Source organism: Narcine bancroftii, chromosome 4 (assembly GCF_036971445.1).
Source record: "Narcine bancroftii isolate sNarBan1 chromosome 4, sNarBan1.hap1, whole genome shotgun sequence".
Lineage (NCBI taxonomy): Eukaryota > Metazoa > Chordata > Chondrichthyes > Torpediniformes > Narcinidae > Narcine > Narcine bancroftii.
In genome coordinates, this window is record NC_091472.1 from 211,492,623 (window position 1) to 211,508,801 (window position 16,179).

A 16,179-nucleotide genomic window follows, 5' to 3' on the forward strand; every position below is an offset into this window, starting at 1 on the left:
TATGAGGCGCGCTGACATCACGCCGCTTTATGAGGAGTTGACATCATTCCCCTTTGAGGTGCACAATTGTTTAAAATAAATAAGTTGGTAGTTGACTGTTCTCTGGTAAGCTGAGTGTCTTGAGCTCTGCAATTAGTCTCACTAAAGTAAGTATAAATAATCCATACACCAGGAAATTTTATTTTCTATTTAAATACAGTTGCATGTGGGTGGGAGTACTGGAAAACTAATCTTAATAAAATTGTTTGATCTGATTTAGCTTTCATGTATCGTTTTTCTTTGAAATAAATAAGATAAAATTTACTCTTCATAAATGGAGCAAGGACTCGAATATGTCCCAGGTCCTCTCTACTCATGCAAACAAAAGCACCATGTAAATGTATTCTCTGAAATGGGCAGTGGTTTATCGATGTGGTGTTTGTTCCCTGTTGGACTCCTCAAAAAATAAGGGCAATGCTGAAAAAACAAAGCAATCTTTGACAGTAACAAAAGGCCAATTCAATGTCGAGAAAAAAAACTAAATTGTGTAGCCTGTGCCAGGGCAGGGCGCTGAAGTAAAACACACAAAGGAGGTAGGTACTCAGTACTGCTTTATTGAATGGGTTACCCTGCCTTATATAGGCCTGCTGGGCCTAGCTGTCATGCCGCTTACAGCGGAAATGACGCCATGGGCTTGCCGGCCGCTGATTGGTCAGCGTTCCCGCTAGTTCTTGTCGTTTTCTGCCGCACGGCCTCCGACCTGGGGAGAAAGGCCATTTCGTTGGGGTGGTCCTTTGCAGGATCGCCATGTTCGACCGCTATCTTGTGTGCCAGGACGCCTATCGGGTAGCAAGCTATCACAATTGGTAATATTCATACAAATTAGCGTAGATTTTAATAATCTAAATCCAATGGATTTTAACTAAAACGTAATTTTCATTGATTATTTGTGCTTTTTAATTTGATGGGGTGGAGAGTACCAATATTTTTGCTAGATACATTGGAACCTCAATTTAACATGAATCTGGTTATAATGCGATGAGTCATAGTGACGTAAACAATTTATTGAAACACTGATTTAGCATAACCGCGCATTTTTTTTCCTAAACACAAACTATCATGTTATAAAGGGGTTCCCTGATGCTTTATCTGGACATCTAAAATAAGGAAATCTCCAAAATCCGGAAAGTGGGGAGAGAGGCGTCCGGCGATTGGGGGAGGTGGAATCGCCAGCACAATTTGGGTGGGCTTTCCGAAATCCGGAAAAATCCGAAATTGGAACACACTGCCCCTCAAGGGTTCCGGATAAAGGATCGTGTAACTGTACTTTAATAATTGTTGAGGGAACAATTAATCTAACCATAGGTGATAAACTCTATGGAGATATGTATGTGTTCGCCCACCCCTTCCTCCAATTCCCCCTCACCCTAACCTCCACACCCACCTCACCCCATCTTCCCCTCCCCTACCCACCCCCAATCCCCCTCACACTGTCTTCCCCAATCCCCCTCACCCCATCTTCGCCTCCCCCACCCGTCTTCCCCTCCCCCAATCTCCCCTCACCCCGTCTTCCCCTCCCCCACGCCCAATCCCTACCTCTCCCTCCACTCTCCCCCCTCCATCCACCATCCTCTACCCTCCCCTTCCTCCCTCCCTCGACCCTTTCAGGCATCTGTCTGCTTCTGCTGAAACTGGACCAAGGGTCCTGACCCGAAGCGATGTTGCACAAACCTGTTGTTCAGGGGAACCAAACGCGCACGCGCAGAGCCCGGAGGGGGCGCGCATGCGTAGAGGGGAACCAATGGCTCCAGAGGATCGGTGGCGGCCGCATGGGTGCTGAGGCCCGGCCTGTGGAGTAGTTCCTAGTCCATGAGAGTCGCCGGAAGGGGCCACTTCGGGTTATTCATTGCAACAGGGACCCGAGAATTTTCCTACATCTCACGCTTGGCTAAGGTCGTGAAGAGGAGAGGGGGGGGTGGGGGGGGCGATGGGTGGAGCACTGGGCGCAGGCGCGTTGCGGGGGCAGGGTGGAGCACTGGGCGCAGGCGCGTTGCTGGTGGTGGGGGGAGGAAGTACTGCGCAGACGAGATAGATGGGTTTCTGATTCCAAGGGATTGTGGGTAAAGGAGCAGCCATGGGTTACACAAGCAGTGCCCTGCGCCAGTGTGCAGAGCTGTTTGGGCGCATAGGCAGAGTAATTGGGAATCGGCTGTGAAACAGAAAAGTAGATGCAGGAGTTGGCCATTTGGCCCTTCAAGCCTACACTGCCATTCAATATGATCATGGCTGATCAGTAAACGGTTCCTGCCTTCTCCCCATACCCCTTAATCCCCTTAGCCGCAAGGGCCAAATCTTAACCTACTCTGAAACATTGTCAAGGAACTGGCCTCATCGACTTATTGTGGCAAAGAATTCCACAGATCCACCACCCTCTGAGAAGAATTTTTTCCTCATCTCAGTCCTAAACAACTTCCACCTTATCCTTAAACTGTGACCCCTGGTTCTGGTTTTTCCCAGCATTAGAAACAGCCTTCCTGAGTCTAGTCTGTCTAAACCCTTAAGAATTTTATATGTTTCTATAAGATTCCCCCTCCCCCTCTCAATCTTCTGAATTCCAGAGAATACAAGCCTCATCTATCCAACCTTACTTCACATGCGAGTCCCTCCATCCCCGTTATCAACCTAGTGAACCTTCTCTGCACCCCTTCCAAGGCAAGGATATCCTTCCTCAGATAAGGAAACTAAAGCTGCACACAGTACTCCAGGTGTAGTCTCACCAAGGCCCTGTACAGCTGTAGCAGGATCTCCCTACTCCTGGACTCAAAGTGTCTCGTTATGAACGGCAACATACCATTCGCCCTCCTCACCGCCTGCTGCACCTGCACGCCCACTTTCAACAACTGATGCATAGCAACACCCAAGTCTCGCTGCATCTCCCCTTTTCCTAAACAGATAACATTTAGATAATGGTCCTCTTTCCTGTTCTTATGTCCAAAGTGGATAACCTCGCATTTATCATTTCACTGAAGATGATGAGATTCTTGGGGTTCTCCAAAAGTTGTTGCTGAAAAAATGCACAATTGTGCTGGAGAATCTGAGCAGGTCACACAGTGTCTACAGACGCTAAGGGACATAATCAATGTTTCGGGCCTGAGTCTTACCCCAAGCTCCCCAAAATGCAGACCAGCGCCTGAATTAAAAAAGTTGGTTGGAAGGCAGATGTGGAAGGATGATGGGACATGAACACACACACAGGTCAAAAGTCATAGATGGGTATGGATTGGAAGGGCAAAGAGAAATAAAGCTGAGAAGTGATAATGGAAGGAATTATCTAGAGGGAGGGAAAGAGAAGAGTGTGGGAAGCTGGAGGAAATTAAACAGATTGGGGGAGAGAGATAGAGAGACAGGGAAGTGGCTTAATGGAGGCTGGAGAAGGTGAAATTAATGCAATCTAGTTGGAGAATGTATCCTTTACTGGAACAGTCCCCATCCAGAGGGCACATTCTTAGAATGAGAGTTCTCTCGAGGAGTCATCATTCTCTACCCACAGATGCTGCCTGATGTGTTGAGTGTTTCCAGTATTTTCTCTCTTTATGTTACAGATTTCAAGCATCTGCAGTTTTTTGCAATTTCTTGGTACCATGTTTCTGATGTTGGGGAAGTCCCGATCCAGTGGGCAGGGGTGTGGGTGGGGGGGGGGAGAAGTCTGAGGGTAAGCGGGAAGCCATTAAGACTGAGATGAGAATCTTCAAGTTGTGGAACTCCCTGCCACGGAAAATTGTTGAGGCCAGTTCATTAAGTGTATTCAAACGGGAGGTTGGATGTAGCCCAATTAGCTGAAAGGATCAGGATAGTGAAGCCATGATTATACCCAATGGTTATGCAGGTTTGAAGGGCTGAAGGGCTCATCCTGAATGTATTTACTAGGATTCTGTGAGAATAACATTGTCTCATTTGAACTGTTAGACTGAACTTCTTGATATCTTTGTCAAGTCCTTTCACGAGGTAAGAAAAGCTTTTGTGTATGGGAATCTGAAATTCAGCATTGAATCAGATCTGCGGTGTCTGTCAGTTCATCTGTACCTAAACGCCGTGAATCTTTGAATGTGTTGGATTTCTGGCCACAGTGTGATTGACTGGGAACCGAGGTTCCCAATCCTGAGTGAGAGTGTTGAAGAACATTAACTGCAGCAGAAGCTGGAAATTAGAGCACACCTGTCACATCCAGGAGAACCCCAACAAGAGTAGATGAGATCAGAATCAACCACCCTGCAGACAAACCTTGTAAATTATCTTTAACTTGTTGAAGGAGTGAGCAGATATTTCCCTTTGCTGACAATATATCAATGATTCATTTTGGGAAAAGAAACAATTGGAAACTTGTGGATCTGCTTTGTGTTTGAAATGAAGCCCTTTGTTTTAACTTCTCATTGAAACTTGTTGGTGCAAACCATTGACCCAGTGTTCGGAAAACACACCAGTATACCCTCACAAAGGGCATTCACTCACCCGCTCGGAGTGCGGGAAGAGCTTCACTCAGTCCTCCAACCTGGTGACCCATCAGCAGGTTCATGCCGTTCAGAAGCTATTCATCTGCCCCAGCTGTGGAAAGGGGTTCATCCGGTCGTCCCACCAGTGGATTCACACTGGAGAGAGGCCCTTCACCTGCTCCGAGTGCAGACAGAGTTTCACTCAGTCCTCCAACCTGGTGACCCTCCTGCAGGTTTACGCTACACAGAAGCCACATATCTACCCCAGCTGTGGGAAGGGGTTCATCTGCTCATCCTATTTGTTGACAAACCAATAGATTCAACGGGGAGAGGCCTTTCAACTGTCCTGTGTGCGGGAAGAGGTTCACCCAGTTCTTCAACTAAATGATCCACTGATGAGTTCACGCCGCGGACAAGCCATTCATCTGCCCGATTGTGGGAAAGGATTCACTCAGTCATCCTACCTGCTGGAACACCACAGACTCATAGCAGAGAGAAAGTTAAATAAGCCTTATTTTGAATATTTAAAACATCCCATCCGCTATATCTAGTAGCTGGATTCTGCAGCTACTCATTGACCCAGGACTGAATCCTGGTCATTGGGCACAGATGGTTTTCTTTCCTGCTGATGTTAGGAACTCTGACAATGGAGCAGGAATTTAATTCTGTATCTGTGACAAATAAATGAGTTCTGTTATCAAATTCTGCGCTTTGAGTCCTTACTGTCTCTGCAACCTAATGTGAAGCCATTCAGCTCATCTACTCTATATGTTGCTCTACACTGGCCTCCTCCCATTTCATCCTTCAGCAATATTCTTGAGTTTTTTTTCCCCCTCTGAGCATTCACTTAAGCTTCCCACTAAATGCAGCCCAGATGTTCATCTCAATCCCTCCCTGTAGTGACGGGTTTCACATTGTTCCTCTCTCCGTGTGTGAAGAGTGTTTCCCCATGCAAACTGAAGAAGTGGAGCTCAGGTATTTCCTGTCCTCCGGACTCGAGGCTGAGGGAGAATATAATGGGTGATTAACTCTGTTTTCCTAACTCATTTCAATGTTAGGAACATTTTGCTAATAATTTGAGTTTCTTGATTGGCTGCTGTTTTACATTGGCTGCTGAGTTCTCCACGTGAAACTATTATTCATTTGGGGAAAAACAGCTTTCTGATATTTCCATTGCTGCCATCCCTACCCAGAAATCTCCAGGCTCCAGAACAGGCCGTTTCTGCGAGGTGTGGAAAGCCGGAAGCGGTGGAAAGGCACGCATGCGCTGAGCGGACAAGGATTGGCCCATGGCAGGGAGAATCGCTACAATTACCTGAGAAACCGGAACTTGCCACGTTGGGACATTCCCCTTTCCTTCTGGGTTCGGCAATCTTTCTGCAGTGGGCAAGAGTGGATTGCGGATACTGTGAGCAGGTGAATACCGGTGTTTTGATCCCAATCTGAACAATGTGTTGGGAAGTGCAGCACAGGGCAATTCCACCTCAACCCTAATCACATCCAATTAACACCTTTTTGCTGCTTTGGATTCCTCCCACATTGTTTGAATTCTGAGACTTCCTATATCTTTTCTAATTTTTGTTTTTCTTGAAGTGCTCAAGGCCAAAACATCAGCAATACATTTTTGTCAAAAAGATCCTAGATCCTGAATAAACCAGCTGAATTCCTCCAGCATTTTGGTGTCTTTACGGCCATTGATCCCTTTGTAACCATCACTTTCTTTTTCTGTTGCTCAGCAGACAGAAGACGGCCGACGAACTGTGGCCATTGGGTTCTGCAGACCTTGCCAGGATCCAAACCCTGGTAGGTAACGGGCACAGTTGGAATTGACACAAAACATAAGTAAGAACCATTTAATAAAAGAAGAAAACACTGGAACATTCAGGCAGCAACTAAGGAAGTGGTTCTCAACCTTTTTCTTTCCATTCACATACCATTTTAAATAATCCCTTATAAGGCACAGATAAGGATGCCTGTGGTGCTCTGTGCCTTATAAGGGATTACAGTACTTAAAGTGGTTTATAAGTGGGGGGAAAATAAAGGTTGAGAACTACTGGTCCCAGGGCTCAGACTCTATACGTTGACCACCCTTCCCACTAAAAACCCTTGAGCCGTTGACTTCCTCCAGTAATGTCAGGCTCACCAGCTTATAATTTCCAGGGTTACTTTTAGAGCCTTTTTTAAACCATAGAATAATGTGAGCTACCCTCCAATCCTCTGGCATCACACCCATGACTAAGGACATTTTAAATATGCCAGAGTCCCTACAATTTCTATACTAGACTCCTTCAAGGTTTGAGGGAATATCTTGTCAGGCTCTGGCAAGACCACTCATATTTGGTTTAAGACAGCAAGCACTTCCTCCTCTTTAATCTGTATAGGTTTCATGACCTCACTGTTTGTTTTCCTTATTTCCCACAACTCTATGCCCGTTTATGATTTCCCTCATCTCTTTTGGCTCCGTACAAAGCCAACTACTCTGTTCTTCAAGGAGACCAATTTTATCCCTTACTATTCTTTTGCTCTGAATATGCCTGTGGAAACACTCAGGAATTTCCTTCACATTGTCTGCCAAAACAACCTCCCTGATTTCTTTCCTGAGGTTTTTCTTACATTTTGTATACTCCTCAAGTACACCTCTCTCTTCTTATGAACCAAATCCCCGATATCCCTGGAAAACCATGGTTCCCTGACAGGAACATACCAACTCTGTACTCTCAAAATTTCACCTTTGAAGGTCATCAACTTACCTCACACATCCTTGCCTGAAAACATTATCCTTTCCTTTCACCTTTCCTCAAAATTGGCCTTTTTCCAATTTAGAATCTCAATCCGAGGCCCAGACCTATCCTTCTCCATAATTAACTTGAATCTAATGGGATTATGATCACTGGACCCAAAATGTTCTCCCCACACATTCTTCTATCACCTGTCCTGTCTCATTCCCTAATAGGAGATCCAGTACTGCACTGGTACCTTTATATATTGATTTAGAAAACTTCCCTGAACACTTTTGACAAACTCCAAACCATCCAGCTCTTTTACAATATGGGAGTATGGGGTTCAAATCTGGCTTTGTCTGTTAGGAGGTTTTATGTTCTCCCCATGTCTGCATGGGTTTCCTCCCACTATTCAAAACATTTCAGGGGTTGTAGGTTAATTGGGTGTAATTGGATGGTATGGGCTCGTGAGCAGAAATGGCCTGTTACTGTGCTGTATGTCTAAGTAAAAGCAGGGATGTAATGAGCCTTTATGAAGCATTAGTGAGAGCTCTGCTTTGGGCTCCATATCAAAGGAAGGGTGCGTTCCATTTTAGAGGGGCCCAGAGGAGGTTTCCAAGGATGATTCCTGGAGTGACAGATTTTCATATAAGTAGAATTTGAAGGCTCTGGGATTGTAGTCGCTGGGCTTTAGAGAAATAAGGATGGGGATCTCATTGAAACCCATGGAATACTGAAAGGTCTGGATATAGTGGGCGTGGAGAGGACATTTCCTGTGGTGGGGGAGTCTGCGACCAGGGGGCACAGCCTCGGAATACAAAACATCCCTTTAGAACAGAGAGGAGGAATTTTTTTAAGCAGTTGATGGTGAATTTGTGGAATTCGTTGCCATGAGCAATTCATTGGGGATATTTAAGGCGGCGGTAGGAAGGGAATCAAGGATGGGGGGGCAGAAGGCAGGAGAATAGGAATGAAAAGCATAGTAAATCAGCCATGATGGAATGGCAGGGCAGTTCGATGGGCTGAATGGCCTAACCTGCTTATGATCTTATTGTATTACAGTCAGCAACAGGCATCGCATCCATGAATGTAGCACCATCGGGAAAGGTTTCCTCACTTGGATTATAAATTGGCCCCTGTGTGTCAGAGGGAACCCCAGGTCCCAGTGCCCAACCATCACTGTGCCCACCTGCATTTCCAAGGTGGGGGTTTGCTCGCCACCCATGAAAGCACTCAATCAAGGGAGGCTTCTCTGCCCACAATGCCCCGTGCTTGGCAAAGGGCTCCTCAGCCGCCATCCTAAGCTCTACACATGCACCTTCCAGGGAAGTTGGCAGTACATCCTGAATAAGGTCCTCATCGGAAACCAAAAGCGATTCAGCAACGGGTGCCAAGTGCTGAAAACAGAGCTCAGCACTGTCCCGTAACGGAGGGTTCTCGTGGTTCTGGGGTTTGCAACGTCTGGGTAGAGGATGCTTCTCTCTGGGTCCAGGCCCTAGTCCCAGCCTTGGTGTTGATTTAATCTGATGCCCAGCTCTCCAGGGGTCTCCATTGGGCTGAGCACGAAGTGTGCACCCCGGGGCAGGACTGCATTGACTTATCTCCTGGTAACACCCTCTTGTCCCCACAGCAATGAACCCATTTCAGTGCTCCGAGTGTGGGAAGAACTTTAAAAAGGCAAGTGAGTTAATGAAACACCGGCGGGTCCACACCGGAGAGAGACCCTTCACCTGCCCTGATTGCGGCAAGGGCTTCACTCAAACCTCCAACCTGCGGAGACACCAGCGGGTCCACACTGTGCAAAAACCTTTTGCTTGCCCTGAGTGCATGAAGGGCTTCAGCAGGTGGTCCAACCTTGAGATACACCGTCGGATGCACAAGGGGGAGAAGTCTTTTGCCTGCCCAAAGTGTGGCGAGCGGTTCAATGAGTCTCGCAAGTTGAGGAGACACCAGCGGGTCCACACCAGCGAGAGGCCCTTCACCTGCATCGAGTGCGGCAAGGGCTTCAGCGAGCAATCAAACTTGCTGACCCACCAGAAGATTCACAACAGCAACAGGCCATTCATTTGCCCTGAGTGTGGCAAGGGCTTTACTCAATCCTCTCATCTGTTGACCCACCAACGAGAACACACCGGGGAGAAGCCATTTATCTGCCCCGAGTGTGGGAAGGGCTTCACCCAGACCTCCAATCTGCTGAGACACCAGCGCCTCCACACTGGGGAGAGGCCGTTCATCTGCCCTGAGTGCAGGAAGGGCTTCACTGACTTGTCCAGCCTGAGGACCCATCGGCAGATTCACACCGGAGAGAGGCCCTTCACCTGCTCCAAATGCGGGAAGGACTTCACCCAGTTGTACAATCTGCTGACCCACCAGCGGGTCCATACCGGGGAGAGGCCATTCGTCTGCCCCCAGTGCGGAAAGGCGTTCGCCCAGTCCTCCCAACTGAAGACCCACAAGTGGGTCCACTCGGAAGATAGACCATTTGTCTGCCTCGAGTGCGGAAAGGGGTTTGCCCGGTCCTCCAACCTGCTGACCCACCAGCGAATTCACTCCGGGGAAAGGCCGTTCATCTGTCTTGAGTGCGGAAAGGGGTTCGCCCGGTCCTTCCACCTGCTGTCCCACCAGAGGGTCCATTCCGGGGAGAAGCCATTCATCTGCTCCGAGTGTGGGAAGCAGTTCACACAGTCAAACAGCCTGGTGAGACACCAGCGGGTTCACAGAAACTTTGCGGAGTGTGGAATATTTAAACATCACTCACTCAAACACCAGGAGGGACTGGAGTCTTGTAGTAATTGAGGCAACAAATCAAAATAGGTCTTGGAATTGTTAACAATTTACAATTTATTTTCAGGTTCAAGTTCATTGTCACATGTAGAAAGCTGCAGTGAGAAAGTTTGTTTTGGAGCAGTCTAGCTAGACATCCGTACATCGTCCAGCAAATAAGGAAATGGTGGGAATTATAGTCGATGCATTAGTAGTAGTCATTTACAAAAATTCTCTGGATTCTGGGCAGGTCCTGGCAGTTTGGAAGACAGTAAATGTCACGCCACTTTTTAAAAAGGGATGTAGGCAGAAGATGGGTAACTATTGGCCAGTTTGCTTAACCTCTGTAGTCGGGAAGATGCTTGAAGCTGTCATTAACGATGAAATAGTGAGACATTTAGAATGAAGAGATTCCATCAGGCAGACACAGCATGGATTCAGAAAGGGCATGTCTTGTTTGACAAACTTGCTGGAGTTCTTTGAGGATATAATGGCTGCGGTAGATAGAGGGGAACAGTTAATGTATATTTGGATTTCCAGAAGGCATTTGATAAGGTGCCACACAAGAGATTTATGAATAAGATACAGATGAATGGAGTCGGGTGAAGTATATTGGCATGGATTGAAGACTGGTTAACTGACAGAAGGCAGAGAGTCGGGGTAAATGGGTGTTTTTCTGATTGTTAGACAGTGGTAAGTGGGATGCCACAGGGGTTGGTGCTGGCCCTGCAGCTGTTCACCATTCACATTGATGATTTGGAAGAGGGGACAGATTGTCGTGTAGCCAAGTTTGCGGATGATACTAAATTGAGTGGAAAAGCAGAAGGATCTAGTTAAGTTGGGTGAATGGGCAAAGGTCTGGCAAATGGGGTACAGCGTTAGTAAATGGGAGGTCATCCACTTTGGTAGGAAAATTGGAAGAGCAGATTATTATTTAAATGGTTAAAATCTGTAACATGCTGTAGGGCAGAAGGACCAGGGAGTGCTTGTGCATGCATTGCAAAAAGTTGGGTTATTAAGAAGGCAAATGGAATGTTGCCCTTCATTACTAGAGGAATTGAATTCAAGAGGAGGGAGGTCATGCTGCAACTGTACAAGGTCCTGGTGAGGCTGCACCTGGATATACTGGCCTTGGAGGCAGTCCAGAGGAGGTTCACCAGATTGATCCCGGAGATGACAAGGAGACACTAAATCATCTGGGATTATACTCATTCGAATTCAGAAGAATGAGAGGAGATCTTAGAGAAACATAAAATTATGAAAGGGATAGATAAGATAGAGGCAGGGAAATTGTTTTCACTGGTAGGTGAGACCAGAACTAGGGGACACAGCCTCAAGATTCAGGGGAGTAGATTTAAGATAGAGATGAGAAAAAACTTTTTTCCCAGAGAGTGGTGAATCTGGGGAATTCTCTGCCCATGGAAGCAGTTGAGGCAACTTCATTAAACATATTAAAGGTTCAGTTAGATCGATTTTTACATAAAAAAGGAATTAAGGGATAAGGGGAAAAGGCAGGTGGGTGGAGTTGAGTCAATGATCAGATCAGGCGTGATGTTATTGAATGGCGGGCCAGATGGTCTAATCCAGCTCCTATTTCTTAAGTCACTGTCAGGAGTGCAGTTACAGGGACAGATCAGCATCATTTTACAAGTATGAGGATTATCTAAGAGTCTGATAACAGAGGAAAGGAACTGTCCATAAATCTGGTGGTGTGTGCCCTCATACTAGTGAATCTCCATGGGGAGGAGGGGAAAGGGAGTGTGTCTGGGGAGGGGAGAGTCTTTTAATATGTTGGTTATTTTTCCAAGGCAGTGGGAGGTGGAGGTGGAATGGATTCTTTCCCTCAATGTTAGTGACTCTGATTATATATTTTTAAACATTAACAGTACATTACAATTGAAAGCTCTCTGGCCCATGAACCTCATTGCTGCCCAATTAACCTCCCAATCACAGGGGGATTGTGCAGACTCCTTACAGACAGGACTGGATTCGATCCTGGGTTGTTGGTGATATAATAATGTTTCACTAACCGTGCCACCCAATTACAGGAATTTAATCTCATGTCCTGGATCTGTACCAAATAAAGCAGCTGTTTGAAAACTGTGTCTCATCCTCTTGTATCTCTGTAATACACTCAATGTAGATACAAAGACATACCCATTCAGTCCAGCTGGGGCCACACTGGGAGCATCCTAGTATCTCCCCTCCTGTCTGTGTTTCTGCTCCAGACCAGCCCCCAACCACCTCACCCTGCTGGAATACGCATCAGTTTCTTTCTCCTCTCTGTGTTCACTGAGCTTCCACTTCTAGACAGCTGCACTGTTCACCTCAAGGTGAGAAACAGGAGCAGGAGTTAGCCATCCGGCCCCCTCGAGCCTGCTCTGCCGGGCAATAAGATCATGGTTGATCTGGCCGTGGATTCAGCTCCACTAACCCGCCTGGTACCCGGAATTTCCCCAATCAGTTAAAAATCTATCCATATGTGTCTTAAATACTTTCAACAAGGCAACCTCCACTGCTTAAGGGGGCAGAGAATTCCACAGATTCACTGCTCTCTGACAAGTCAATTTCTGGTTCCATCCAGATGGCGAACGCCAACGGGCTGAAGAAACTCAGCAGGTCATCAAGCATCGGGAGTTCTGATAACAAGCTTATTGTGATAAGCATTGCACCAAAATTCTTACTCGCTGCAGCCAAACAGGAATTTTGTCAATAAAAAAAACAATGATAATAGCATTGCGTAAATGAATTAAAAAGACAGTAACGAGAAAAGATAAGCAATAAATATTCACAGTGCAGAAACAAAAGTGACATTCGAACACTGCACTATTCTTTTGTGGTGCCGGAGGGACTTCTGGTTCCTGTAATAAAAGGAGGTCAAGAACCTGAGAGCTGTTGGAAAGAAACTTGTTGGACTCTTGGGTCCCTGGGCCTGAAAAGAATGTGAACTACTTGTAAAATAATTAAAATGTAGTTTCCATCACCATTCCTTTTACTCTCGTTTTCCAATCTACCACAGCCAATTCTTGCCTCTGCCACAGCATGGCTACTATTCCCTGAGAACCCGGAAACACCAGATCATCCATTAACCAAACTAGTTCTTGGTTCCTCAACATACAAATTCTTGGCTTCATGAATCCATCTTCCATCGCTATTTTTAGTTTGGCCAGTCTATACATATAGAAATGGGAGTCGGTTTTTGTCATAAACATTGTTCAATGTTCGTATGCACCAGAATTCTCACTTGCTGCAGCCAAAGAGTGAGGTTGTAAAATAAAATTGAAAATGGGTAGAGATGGATCTTTTTCCCAGGGTAGGACAGGCAAACACCTGAGGATCTGTACAAAGTGAAGGGAGGGAAGTTTAGGGGAGACGTCAAGGGTAAGACAGAGTTGTGGGGGTCTGGAATGCTGTGTCAGTAATGCTGGTGAAGGCTGGAAAAATAGGGGCACTTTAGAGAGTCTTCGACGAGCACATTGATGAAAAAAAAATAAAGGGTTATGAGGTAGGGAGAGCTTAGTGTTCTTTTTTGTTAGGTACAAGATCATGGGCTGAAGGGCCTGTACTGTGCTATAATGTTCTATGTTGTGAAGGTAACTAAAATGGAACTATAGTCATTACTTAATTGAATTAAAAAGAGACAATAAAAAACAAATAAATATTCACTGTTGCCCTAGTGGAAAAAAGTCCCTGCAGTCCCTGATCATTGGAACAAGGGGAGGTTAATAAGCCTGGTGACTGTTGGAAATAAATTGTTCTTGAACCTGGAGATGCTGGATTTCAGGCTTCTGTACCTTCTACCGGAAGGTATCAGTGGGAAGTGGTTGTGACCAGGGTGATTGGGTCCTTTATGATGTTAGCTGCTTACTTGAGGCTCTACCTCACACAGATCCATTCAGTGGTTGGGAGATTATCTTTTTCCCGTGTGATATCCTTTCAAGGATCTAATAGCAGTAGGAAAGAAACTGACGGTCTGTAGATTCTGGGGTTGAGCACAATACCATACATACATCCCTCAAGGTTGCCGCACAGGTTGATAGGATAGTTCAAAAGGCCGGTGGGATGTTGGGCTTCATTAATGGGGATTAAGTTCAAGAGTAGAGAGGTCATATTGCAACTACAAGATTTATCCTGCAGATGTTTGTTGTCTGGTGTTCATCGAGGACCGGAAAACAGTGTCTTGTCAGATTCAGATGACGATAAATTTGACCTCCTTACTGCAAAAGGTTCAGGTGAGGCAGAATTTGTCAGGTGTATCCAAGAAGGATTCCTGACAAAATATGTGGACCAGTCAACTCGAGAGGCCATACTGGACCTAGTACCAGGTAATGAACCTGGTCAGGTGGCGGGACTCTCGATGGGGGAGCTTTTAGGTGACAGGGATTCCAGCTCCCTGACCTTTAACATAACTGGGCAAAGAGAGGTGTAGACAAAAATAGCAAAGTGTTTAATAGGGACCACACTTAGAGTATTGTGTTGAGTTCTACTCTCCTAATTTTAGGAAGGATGAGGAAGCCACTGAGATGGTGCAAAGGAGATTTACCAGGATGTTGCCTGAGCTGGAAAATAAGTCTTACGAGGCAGTTAGCAGAGCTGGGGAAACTCTTTGGAGTGAAGAAGGATGGGAGGAGACTTAATAGAGGTCTTCAAGATGATGAGAGGCATAGATAGGGTAGACAGCCAGCACTTGGTTTCCCAAGGCAGGATCAGCAAACACCAGAGGACATCTGTACAAAATGAAGGATGGAAAGTTTAGGGGAGACATCAGGGATAGGTTTTTTACGAAGAGAGTTGTGGGGGCCGAGAATTCCTTGGTGGTGGAGGCTGAAACATTGGGGGCATTTAAGAGACTCCAAGATAGACACATAGATGGAAGAAAAAATAGGTTATGGGTATGGAGGGTTTTGTAATTTTTAAAGAAATATGTGGGTCAGCACAACATTGACGGCTGAAGGGCCTATACTGTACTGCAGTGTTCTGTGTTCTATATACAAATCTGCTGAAGAAACTCAGCAGGTCACGCATCATCCATGGGAAGTAGAAGATAACCAACGTTTTGGGCCTGAGCCCTTCGTCAGGTATATTGTAGTTAGTGCTGTGCCTGAATCTGGAGGTTTGTCCTCATCTTGTATATCTTCTTCCTGATTGGGGGAGTGGAGAGTGTGAAATGGATGGGAGAGGTTCTCCAAGACAGTGGGAGGTGTGCACGGAGTTGATGGAGGGGAAGGGAAGGTTCTGGAATGGCCTCAGCTGTGTTCACCACTCCCTGCACTCCAAGGCAGGCCAAAGCGCTGAATTCCAGCAGTGAGGGGAGAATTCTCTGTTCTTGGCCTGAAGACAGTGCTTGACCCATAATAATAGGGTTGTCATGAGAGACTTCATCTTCCTGAATGTTGATTGGCACCCTGCACACAGGGTATGGGGAAGAGAGTATCAGAGCCAGCACCACCAGGCTGAGGAATGACATCTTCCCACGGGCAGTGAGAATGCTGAACGACCAAAGGAACTGTTCACACTAACCATCCGGGACTCTCGTATTCACAAAATAATATTTATTTATTTATTGATACATATGTTTGTCTGTATGTGTGCTGTCTGGTGTTCACCAATGACCGGAGAACACTGTCTTGTCAGATTCAGATGAAGATAAATTTTACCTTACTGCAAAAGGTTCAGGTGAGGCAGAATTTGTCAGGTGTATTCAAGAAGGATTCCTGACAACTAGAGAGGCCATACTGGACCTAGTACCAGGTAATGAACCTGGTCAGGTGGCAGGTCTCTCGATGGGGGAGCTTTTAGGCGACAGGGACTCCAGCTCCATGACCTTTAACATAACTGGGCAAAGAGAGGTAGACAAAAATAGCAAAGTGTTTAATAGGAAAAGAGTTAATTACAATGGGATTAGGCAGGAGCTTTGGAGAATCAATTGGGAAAAGATGTACCCAGGGAAATGCACAATGGAGAAGTACAATTTACCAAATACTCTTTTTTTTAGATATTTGCAAATCAGGCATTTTCTTTGAACTCATGCCTGGTTTTCCTCTGGCACCAGATGTGAATGTCATGGATACGTTTTTTTAATTCACAACCTTTGTGTAAAGGTTTAGTATCCTTTATCTATAATGAAATGGCTGACTTTAGACATGCCCCGATATTTAAAATTAAAAATACTTGGGAGCAGGATTTAAATGTGTCCATATTGGAAGAGATCTGGGATTCTGTTTTTA

At 45.9% G+C, this 16,179-nt stretch overlaps 1 protein-coding gene across 1 annotated transcript; it reads left to right on the plus strand.

Annotated features, from left to right (window-relative positions):
* Positions 1–1,145: 1,145 nt before the first annotated feature.
* On the plus strand, positions 1,146–12,052 carry LOC138761548 (endothelial zinc finger protein induced by tumor necrosis factor alpha-like). Its single transcript, XM_069933864.1, has 4 exons — positions 1,146–1,222; positions 5,663–5,885; positions 6,206–6,272; positions 8,820–12,052. The coding sequence occupies exon 4, from the start codon at positions 8,822–8,824 to the stop codon at positions 9,983–9,985; it is 1,164 nt and encodes a 387-aa protein (XP_069789965.1). The 5' UTR covers positions 1,146–1,222; positions 5,663–5,885; positions 6,206–6,272; positions 8,820–8,821; the 3' UTR covers positions 9,986–12,052.
* Positions 12,053–16,179: the final 4,127 nt, after the last annotated feature.

Excerpts from the sequence above, each read along its gene's own strand:
- LOC138761548 (XM_069933864.1), top strand. The coding sequence starts at position 8,822 with ATGAACCCATTTCAGTGCTCCGAGTGTGGGAAGAACTTTAAAAAGGCA.